At 41.5% G+C, this 11,395-nt stretch overlaps 1 protein-coding gene across 1 annotated transcript; it reads right to left on the bottom strand.

Moving 5' to 3' along the window:
- Window positions 1–861: 861 nt before the first annotated feature.
- FAM199X (family with sequence similarity 199, X-linked) lies at window positions 862–10,454 on the bottom strand. The gene is made up of 6 exons (XM_042479879.1): window positions 10,119–10,454; window positions 7,677–7,896; window positions 7,109–7,258; window positions 5,811–5,972; window positions 4,967–5,227; window positions 862–4,473 (listed from the first exon to the last, which is right to left on the bottom strand). The coding sequence occupies exons 1-6, from the start codon at window positions 10,337–10,339 to the stop codon at window positions 4,303–4,305; spliced, it is 1,185 nt and encodes a 394-aa protein (XP_042335813.1). The 5' UTR covers window positions 10,340–10,454; the 3' UTR covers window positions 862–4,302.
- Window positions 10,455–11,395: the final 941 nt, after the last annotated feature.

The following is an 11,395-nucleotide window of genomic DNA, read 5'->3' on the forward strand; positions in this document are numbered from 1 at the left end:
TGGGCAATTTATTACATACCGTATATACTCAACTATAAGTTGACCTTGTGTATAAGGGGCAAAATTATAGGTTTTGATTTGACCTGTGGATGACTCGAGGGTAGAATCTAGGGGCATGTAACAATGTGATTTGGGCAAGTCACATACTCTCCACTTCAGAAAACACTGTGATAGGGTTGCCTGAGGGGTGACGGAAACAACTTGAAGGCACACAACCAATTCTTCTTAGCACCAATGGGAGCAGATTTGAGCGACTGTTGGGCTGCAAGTGCTAGCAAATTTGACTGGCAAAGCCAATGGTGAGGAATACGAAGAGTTGCAGTCCAACATCACAATTTGCATCTCTGCTTTATAATTAAATGACAAATTAATTGTAATAAAGAACTCTTTATCAACAGTGATTTGTTATGATAGCTTGATCCCGTGTACCCCACTTCTTGGAAGATGGGGACAATGCTGTGGAACTCTCTTCCAAAAGGAATCAGGCTGGTTCCAGCCCTAGTGAGTTGCAGCAAATGTACAAAACTATATTATTCCATCTGGCAACTGGCTTTTGCTATAGACTTTTATATATTTCATTGTACATTGCTGTGGGAATCCTCATGAACAGAAAAGCAAATAAATACTTTTAATGCATACACCTAAAGCTTTTCTCCATGTACCTCTCTCTCTCTCTCTCTCTCTCACACACACACACACACACACACGAGACTCTATTTTAGACTATGAAAAACAAGGATCAAGAATCTGCTTATCTAATTCTGCAAAGCACCACACACACTTAAGGCACAGCCCGCACAAACAATCTGGGACTTAATCCACTTAGCAAGATCCTTTCCAAATGACACCATACACATCCAGTTGCATTAGGTTTGTCTCATTTTTAATGCCATCCCAAACTACCATATTTGCGTGACTATTTTCAAATACAATTAGAGCTTAAGGAGGGGAAGTAAAACAGTGCCCAGTATTTTATAATTATTTGTTAAATCCTTCACAACATCAAAAGAGAAAAAAAGGAAGTATTCTATTAACATTATAGCAAGTAGATACAGAATGTACAGTGAACAGTTGTATTTACAAGTGCATTTCAGCATACAATACATTTTTAGCACAAATTCTGGAAAAACAGTCCAGGTTTAATATATATTTTAGATCATCTGAAGTATATTCTTCAAAGTAAAACATCCTCTTTTGCTTTGGTTACCAAGTACATCATTCTTAGTACGCCAGTACCCTTGGCTATTATGAAGTAACTGTCAACTATTTCATAAAACCTATTTGAAACCACATGCATTTCTCTCCTACCTTTCTCATCATGGATTCCAGTTCAATATAATGCACATGACTATAGCTTAAGTCATGTTAGTGGCCCATTTCTGAACAAATTGTCCAATAATATCCCAAACTATGTGCAAGACAGAGGGAGTGTAGAATCATTGATTCAAGAGAGAAGCTGTAGTGTTCAGGTAATAGCCATGAGGAACACTGGACCACTGGAAAGCCTAACTGGCCACAAGAGTCAAAAACATGCTAATATTTTAAAGGGCAAGTGTGCCAACTATTGCAAGGCAATGTTCTGCCCAAGGAAAGGGAGATACAAGTAGCTAGGTCTTTTTAATTTTTTTATTAATAAAAAATTGGCTAATGTGTTTATAAGATTTTCTACAACTACTGGTCACCAGCCTTATAAGGATTTTACATTCATATATATATATATATATATATACACACACACACACACACACACACACACACACACACACACACACACAGAGTTTTATGATAGAGAATTTCTCGGGGAAACTTTACAAATTGCCTTTGACCATCATGTAAAAAAATTTAAAAACCACAAACCAAGAGATCTTTTCTATGTCAGGGTTATCAGCTTAAGTGTATACATCTGTCATGTAGCATCCTTGACTCTGCTGTATTGTATCAGTTGAAAAACAAGGTCAAGGAACCGTTTCTAGAAGAACAAGAAACTGAATACAGACACACAGACAGACAAAAGTGTAAACAGGTCTTCATATTTCAGTTAGGCTAAGAGAACATTTTCCAATCAAGTTTGCAGTGCTCCTTGTAAGTTTTGTGAGAGAGCTAATTCCCAAGAAAGCAAACTATCTGCGGTCTTATGTTGGTTAAATACATATACAGCTTAACAAAGGGCTCAAGATAAATAGGACACAAACAGGAGACAAACAGAATAGGTCCTATCTAGATCGCTGATTTCACTTCCAATTTTTTTTTAAAGTATCCACTACAGGATTTAAAAAAAAAAACATGACTTCAGCAGGTCACTAAAAGCCACTTGGCTTTATTTTGGATAATGTTAACTTAACTTGAAATAGATACTGGCTGATGAGCATCCACCATCTTTTAAAAATACCGACAGATTTGGAAAATAAATCAGAGCAACCAGAAAGTGTTGTGTGACTTAATTTAGCTGTAAGAATCAAGCTCTAACAGAGACCAGATGGATCAAACACTCAGAATGTTTCTTCATGAATCTTAGGCTGCAAAGTTATAGCTCACTTACTCTAAAGTAATCCACCTGTGATCTACATTAAACTAAGCATTTCTTGCTCTTGGGAGGATTACATGTAAATGAAAATAGATTTAAACAAAGATTCTCATTTCTGAAATTAGAAACGATTCTCGTTTCTGAAATTAGAGCCTGGATAAGTGCAAGGACTGGGCGACACTTTTAAATATGAAGAGGGAAAACATTTTGTTAAGAGTACACAGGAAATCCACCCTAACAAATCTCAAGCATCTGAAAATGCCTGAAATCCAGAATATCACCTTTCTCAAAGTGAGATAGACATTGTTCACACATAATGCTGATCTACAAATGACCTCTTCCCTTGTAATGGAGAAAGGTAGGTGATTGGAAACATCTGTTTCAGTTTCAGCAAATTTGTCACTTTTCTTTTGAATGGTGATTTATCCAAACAAGCTAGGATCAGACACTAGTCTGAAATTACTTGATTCAGATAAACTACAGTTTAAACTAAACCCAGATTAACCCACTCCTGAAGGAACAAACTCTGGCCAGTTTAAAATGGAAGGAGATGAGTCCAGTCCCTTCCTCACATCACAGCAGTCTGTGTACATCATATTATAGTTTAGCATTACATCCAATTACAGATTCACATGTTGTAGAAGGTAAACGATCTAGAGGACAGCAAAAGTGAACATTTGTTTGACACTCATGCTGCCACATGATACTTCTAGAAATGCACATGACTCCAACAAGATCAATTTAGCCACTAAGATGAATAAAGATACATGGTTCTATTGGGTAGAAAATTACTAAATGGAGTCAGGATTAAAATCTCTCCCCTTTGGTTACTAAGAAAGGCAGCTAACTTTTTAAAAAGGTGAATGGGCTCAGAGGATTAAATGCTTTGGGAAGGATCTGCTTTATCTGCTTTTACTGGGTATATTTCAGTTTTATCCCACAAACTTCATTTTAAACATCTCAGATAATGTTAAGGCACATGAAACTACAGGGATCAGTTAACATAAAAACATGTATATGTAGGGAGAAATGTGATTTTTTTTTTTACTAAGGACTTCCTTTTGTAGGCTGTTCCACTTCTTTGTCATACTAAACTGAGCTTGCAAACCATGTGGGTAACTCGCCCTCCAAGCTCAATACAGCCATGATTTACAACCTGCTCATCACTTGAGAATACTCTTGCCTCCATCCCCAGGTATTGCATCTCCTGGCAAGCAATAAAATGCTGGTTTGACAGAGCCCTTGTGGGCCACCATATATTGGAGATGGACACCATTTTGCTGAATAGGTCACACATTTCCTAGTTCATGCATTAAATGAGATTACAATGATCACTACAAGAAATCTAAAACTGATTTCACACTGCATAATGCTTATGAATGTTCACAACAGCAAACAAGGAGAGTAACTATTGATGAAGGAGGCTACTCATTCCAGGAAACAGTCTAAAACTGTTTGGAAGAGATTGTGGGTAGATGGCAAAAACATTTATCCAAAAAACACATTCTATAATTTTCCCAAAATGAAGAAAATGTAAGGTTTGAACAGAATATACAGACATTTGAAAGCAAAATATATTGGCCTACATATTTTAAAAGAATACCTTCTTGATGTCTTTTTCACTTGCATAAAACAACATTGTTTTTAAGATGAAGATGAATGCTGTAGGATATACAATAGCTAGTCCCAACTCCAATCAAAAATTTGGAAGAAGTGTATGTAAAAAATATTAAGAGGCTTAAGGCTTAGAAAGAACACTGATGATAACTTCACTCTTCTCACATCAAAACATCCACATCTCCTTCATGGTCCTCCTCAGTCACTTTTAGAGAGAGCACTTCTTCATTTAGAAACAAGCCACTTAGTCTCTCCTTTCGAGCCTGCCTTTGCTCCTTCAGTTGCCTCTTGCGCAAAGCCTTTTGTTGAAGTTTGCGTTGTTTAGAACGTTTCTGTCAAAATAAAGAAATTGACATAATCAGTCATAGTCTCTACATTGTGGTGGCAAACAGATACTCCAAATCAGAACTACCTTTTCAGGCAAACAACCATTAAGAAGAACAAAAATTTTGCAGGAAAGAGGTGAAGAGCAATTATTGATTTATTCTAGCAAGTAAATGTATTTAAGGGCCCGAACAGACAGATCAAAATAAAGCTGCTTCGGGTTACTTTGGAGATATGCTGTTTAAATGATGCATGCATCCTAAGAAGCCAGAAACCATACTAAAACCACGCTCCAGTCCTAAGGATTAGAGCGCAGCTTTGGGCCTCTTAAGATGCCTGTGTCATTTAAACAGCACACCTCCAAAGTGTAGCTTTATTTTGGCCTGTCTGTACAGGCCCTAAATTTAAACTGAAGAAATGCAGCTGGTTAGTAATCTGTAGATTAAAAAAATTAGCTCATAAAATTTCTATGCATGGATTCACATAGTCTGAAGCTTTTACTTTTGAATCCCGGATACGTTCTGCCGCATTTGTAGATAAGTTACTGTCACTGTGGGCCCGGCTCATGTTGGCGCTGGAGTTCGAACCAGAATTGCCAACACTGGAACTGCTACTACTGACTGAGCTGACCATACTGGCACTACTGCTGCTGGCGCTGGCACCGCTTACACCGCTGGCACTCCCACAACTGTAGCTGCTTCGCTTCCAGTTCTCTCTTGTCGACCGCTGCCGAGGACCATGCTCCTTGATATAATTTCGGACCTACAAACACATATACGGATGAGAAAAGAAGAAAAGAAATATCAAAGACTTGAAAGTTTGGATAATGTTTTGGAAAAACTTGTCAGGACCTAATAAGTAAACCTCAATTTCCCCAGATCAATAAACAGCTCCTGAAGTTCCACAGTATGGTTTTAGTGAAAGAAATACCAAAGAGTGGTTACAACTAGTCACTTGCTATCCAAAAGTTCCCACTCACACATTTTCTCAAAACAATGTTGTTGATGTAACAGCTTGTAAAACTAGAAATGCTTTCACACAATTGCCTAATTCCATTTCCAGATTCTCTCTTCTCACTAGGTGCTTAATGGCCTTGAAATATCTTAGAATATGAACATTATTCTCTTCCCAGCCTGACATTATCTCATTCTCTACGCATCTGGTTTCCACAAAACAAAATCTCTAAAGGAGGCTCCACCACACTCCAAGAGAGTCTGTTCCATACTTTGCAATATCTTGGAACAGCCAATCTTATAATGTAATTATGGATGTATTCAAAAGTACGATTACATAACAAAACAACCAGAATTTGGTTTAAAAGAATCATCAAACACTTTTAACATACCTGTTTCAATTTTTCATCAGTCAGGCAATTTAGTTCAATAATAAACTCATTGTCTGTAGGTGAAATCTGAGCAGTGGGGTCAATAATTTTAATAATATCAAGCTGCTCTCGAAGCCCCATTTCTGTGCTGACTTTACGACTCAGATATTCAATATATTCAACCTAAAAAAAAAAACCACCAAAAAGTTGATTAGTATATTATATAGTTAACAACAAATAGTTACTAACTGTATCTGCAGAGGTCAGAGATGTTGTTCCAAATATTCCTCCTTTCTAATGTGAGGTAGGTGTAGCAGGACATAGGGCCATCTCAGTCATGGCACAGTTTTGGAATGCACACCAGAAAAATCTAGGTAGTCCCTCGATCCCTGCTCTCATTTACTCAGCAAGTTAACTGGTGCTTTCTCTTCTCTTGAGTAGTTTCCTAACATCTATCATCTGTTAGTTATACAATGTCCCTCTGATGTAGTTCTTAATGTGCTTGGCTTAGTGCTCGTGTGTTTATGTAAAAATTGTATGTGTGTAAACACAGAAAAGTTTGTTTTATAATTTATATTGCCAAGGGCACAACTGATGACAAGCTGTGGTAGAAACATGAACACTATCCTAAGAAAACCAAAAAGAAACTTAACTTTCCTTCTAGGAATCAGCACTAACTAAGCATTAAAATCAGACAAAAATTTTCTTCTCTGTAATCCAAATGTAGAGGAGCCTCAGCTAAAAAAGACAAGAGAAAGAGCCTTCTCTGTACCAGCAAGTAAACTGTGGTATTCTTTGCTTCAGGAAGTTCAGTTGGTTCCCTTCTCTTCTTTTGGGATTTACTACTCGGACAGGCTTTTGTTTTATAGGATAGTTATGCTATTATCAGATTTGTTGCTGTACTGTATTCCTTTAAGACTTTCCGATTTATGGCAACCCTAAGGCAAACCTATCACAAGGATTTCTTGGCAAGATTTTATTCAGAGGAGATTTGTCATTGCCTTCCTGTGGCTAAGAGAGTGTGACTTTCCCAAGCTCACCCAGTGCATTTCATGGTCGAGCTAGAAATTGAAACCTGGTTTCCAGAGCCATAGGCCAACACTCAAACACTATACCGCACTGGCTTTCTGTTCTATTCACAGTTCTATTTTTATTTTGCTGCATTTCAGATGAATTTTATAATATTTTATGGTTGGCTTTAATTATTGTTACTTACTCTGATAAGTATAAAAACATCAAGAGTAAACATTTCATATAGAGTTAAATATGCATGTTTTCAAGGATGCAGACTCCTGTATCTCTCAAATGCAACATTTTACCTGTTCATCATTAGTCATTGCACTCCACGGAAGCTCATCGAGATTCCTGTGTTTGTTTTTCTTTTTTGGAAGCAGGCAAGGAGAACTTGGAATACTGGGTATGATGTCAGAAAGCACGTCACTTCCACTTGCAATATCACTGCCAGGAAGCTAATAGTGGCAGAAGAAAAAGTCAATATTTCAGAATAAAGCAGCACAATACAAGCCTCAATAAGATACTAAAGGACATCAACAATCAACAGGAGAAATCAAGGGCTGAATCCAAATATGAATTCCAGTTAGAGCAGAACGACTCAATTAATGACATTTACCTAAATGTTGATTTAGTAAGTTGCCACTGATTCTGTATCTTCTCTAGAAATTTAGCTATAAGACTGTAGTCTGAAACACCTCTGGGTAACCTCTATTTCTTCCGATCAAACAATTCCGATTAAACAATTGTGTTACTGCACTGCTCTAACTGTGCTGTTGGGAACAGAGATTCCCACCCTCCACAATATGTTATCTAGACTCTAGCAGCTCACCCTTGCAACCCGGTATCTTTCCCAGAGTGCATAAGTATTTTTACCTGCCATTCAAACTCACTGTCTGACCAGTCCCAATACGTGCTGATAGAGGAAGAGACATCACTGCAGACACTCCCCTCCGGGAATAAATCAAAAGAGGTTAACTCTTGATCATCCAACAGAGAGAAACAATCGTCCTGGTCCCCAACCGAAACAGAAGAAAACAGTTCTTCGCTGCATTCAGAACTTGCTACACTTGTGCCACAGGAAGTCAAGTTCCACCTGCAAAAGAGAATAAAACAGAATAAAATAGCATTCAGTGTTAACTTCAGTACTTGGAAAGAAGCCAGTGTTTTAGCCTAAAGCCAGCTCATTTGAAACTGAAAGCTGAAACACACCAACATCCCTGGTGAGTGGCTTAAGACATCTGTACACACCACTAGAAAGCAAGTGATGTTCCAGCACTTGCATTCCCAGAACAGGGTTTCTATAAAGCCATCTTGAGTATAAACCAGTGGTGGGGTCACTTGTTGGTCATAGAATAATAGAGTTGGAAGTGACCACAAGGGCCATCCAGTCCAACCCCATTCTGCCATGCAGGAACTCTCAATCAAAGCATCCCTGACAGATGGCCATCCAGCCTCTGTTTGAAGACCTCCAAAGAAGGAGACTCCACCACAATCTGAGGGAGTGTGTTCCACAGACCAACAGCCCTTACTGTCAGGAAGTTCCTCCTAATGTTGAGATGGAATCTCTTTTTCTGCAGCTTGGATCCATTGTTCCTGGTCCTGTTCTCTGGAGCAGCATAAAACAAGCTTGCTCCCTCTTCAATATGACATCCCTTCAAATACTTAAACAGGGCTATCATATCACCTCTTAACCTTCTTTTCTCCAGGCTAAACATCCCCAGCTCCCTAAGGCATTCCTCATAGGGCATGGTTTCCAGACCCTTCACCATTTTAATCACTCTCCATTGGACAGGCTCCAGTTTCTCAATGTCCTTTTTGAATTGTGGTGCCCAGAACTGGACACAATATTCCAGGTGGGGCCTGACCAAAGCAGAATAGAGTGGCACTATTACTTCCCTTGATCTAGACACTATACTTTTATTGATGCAGCCTAAAATTGCATTGGCCTTTTTAGCTGCCGCATCGCATTGTTGCCTCATGCTCAACTTGTGGTCTACTTGGACTTCACAGATCCCCCACGACCACCACACGCCTCCTCTGAGGCTTAGTAGCGACTGTTCCCTTTGGTGGTACTCCCAGGACCCCCTTCTCTGTCCCTGAAGTCTGTCCATGCTGCTCTTCCTCATCATCTCTGATAACAGACAGAGATTCAAATTGATTCTGTAGCTGCAATCTCCCAGAACGTTCCCTGGTTTTCCTAGTTCTGTGTGTGACTTTCCTCCAACCATCTACTTCTGTAGTATGTGAACTGACCTCCTCCTCCCCAGCAACTTCCTCTGTGTGTTTCCCGTTCAGGACCATCTTGTCCATTCTGGTCAGGAAAACCTCTTGCTCCCTATGATGCTGAGTTGTAGCTACCTGGGCCTCCAGCTGCTGTACTTTCACTTCTAAGAGGGCCACCAACTTGCTCTTAGTGCAGGTGAAGTTCCCCACATCTCTAGGCAAGAATACAAACATCCCACAAGTCTTGCAGGTGATTGCAGCAGGGCCTTCAGTGTCAATACTGAAAGTCTTAAGGAGGCACTGAACAAGACTGTGGGCTTCCCCTGCTAAACACCAGTGTAAAGAACCCCTGTGGGCCTCTGTTAAAGAGCTCAGTCAACTGGGACTCTAGTTATGTACAGCGCTCCTGGCTACTAGTTAGTTCAGAGGCAAGTCTCTGTTGCGCGTCCTCTGAGCAAAGTTCCCACAAGCCCTTTAAGGAAAAAAGGGAAAGGACCATTTTCTGTAGAGACACTTCATCTATAGAATATTCTACTGTCCCTGAAGCGATCCATAGTTCTGGCCTGTTTTAGGAGACAGATACAGAGAGCTTTATATCATTAGACATTCAGGGAGGAACATTTCGACATGCGCCTATGTGCGGATGTATAATGAATGGTAACTTGCCCTACATTTCAACTTTCTGTCCAGGAGGAATTTCGAAACGCCTTCCGTTTGGAGCATGACAAAGAAGCATGCATTTGGATGAGTGTTTTTAGCTTTTTCTGCCTTTTTCTGGGACGCCTGACATTTTGTGCTGCCTTGTCCTTGGCAGAGAGGATACCTAGTTGCCCTGCATCCAAAACAACGACAGCCCTGCAAGGTAGGCAAGCCAATTGTAAAAAGAGACGTATCCTATGCTAATGGGACAGATGCAAGACTGGAGCCCAGGATGTCACAAGCACAAAGGAGGACAAGGCACCACAAAATGTAGGACATTCGGAACAGCCATAGCCATGCAATGCTTCCTGCATCGCTGCTTCTTGGCCCTGCTCAAAATGGAGGCCTTGTCTTGGGCGCTCCTGCTGGCCGAGGCCCGGGGGAGGAGGCTACCTGTGGGCGTGGAGGCGCCGGAGGGGGTCGGTGCGGTGGCAGGAGGAGAGGTGGCACCCGAAGTCGCTGACGTCCAGGCAGTTGGGGCCCTCCTCGCCGCCGACGAGGCCGAAGCCGAGGCCGCCCTGGGGCCCCCGGGGCGGCGGAGAAAACAAGCCCAGGCCCACCAGGCCTCCGGGCTCCTCGGGGGCCAGGAACTTCTGCGGCTCCTCGCCGGCCATCGAGACGGAGGAGAGGGAGCCCCGACTCAGCCGGCCGCCATTCGAAGCCAAAACGCCGCCGGAAACAACCTCAGCGCCTCGCTCCAGCTCCAGACCGGCGACCGGAAGCTGTGCTCAACAACTTCCGGTTCAAATGACCACTGAATCCCTGGTTTCCGCCCAGAATGGTTGATCGCTTGGTCGCTTTTCGCTTTCCTCAGCAGCGCCCCCTGCAGGAGCGGAGGATGAATCGACAGCCTTTTTTGATGCCGTTTCCTACAGAGACTCCAAGGGAAAGGCATCTGGGAGTCCAAATGGGACGCAAGTGGAACATGAGTCAACAGTGCGATGCGGCAGCTAACAAGGCCAATGCAATTTTAGGCTGCATCAATAAAAATATAGTGTCTAGATCAAGGCAAGTCATAGTGCCACTGTATTCTGCTTTGGTCAAGCCCCACCTGGAATATTGTGTCCAGTTCTGGGCACCACAATTAAAAAAGGACATTGAGAAACGAGCCATGTGTCCAAAGGAGGGCAGCTAAAATGATGAAGGGTCTGGAAACCATGCCCTATGAGGAAAGACTCAGGGAGCTGGGGATGTTTACCCTGGAGAAGGTTAAGGGGTGATATGATAGCCCTGTTTAAATATTTGAAAGGATGTCACATTGAGGAGGGAGCAAGCTTGTTTTCTGCTGCTCCAGAGAACAGGACCCGGAACTATGGATGCAAACTGCAGGAAAAGAGATTCCAGCTCAACATTAAGAAGAACTTCCTGACAGTAAGGGCTGTTCGACAGTGGAACAAACTCCCCCGGAATGTAGTGGAGTCTCCCTCCTTGGAGGTCTTTAAACAGAGTCTGGATGGCCATCTGTCTGGGATGCTTTGATTGAGAGTTCCTGCATGGCAGAATGGGGTCCAAATGGGGTTGGACTGGATGGTCCTTGGGATCTCTTCCAACTCTATGATTCTAGGAGGACGCCTGCTCACCCTGGCCCTTGAGCATGTGCAGAGAACAGGCACCACTTCTGACCCTCGAAGAAAAACCAGACTTTAAGCAACAAAAGTTAAACCAGCTCT

This window comes from Sceloporus undulatus, chromosome 7, assembly GCF_019175285.1.
Source record: "Sceloporus undulatus isolate JIND9_A2432 ecotype Alabama chromosome 7, SceUnd_v1.1, whole genome shotgun sequence".
Taxonomy (NCBI): domain Eukaryota; kingdom Metazoa; phylum Chordata; class Lepidosauria; order Squamata; family Phrynosomatidae; genus Sceloporus; species Sceloporus undulatus.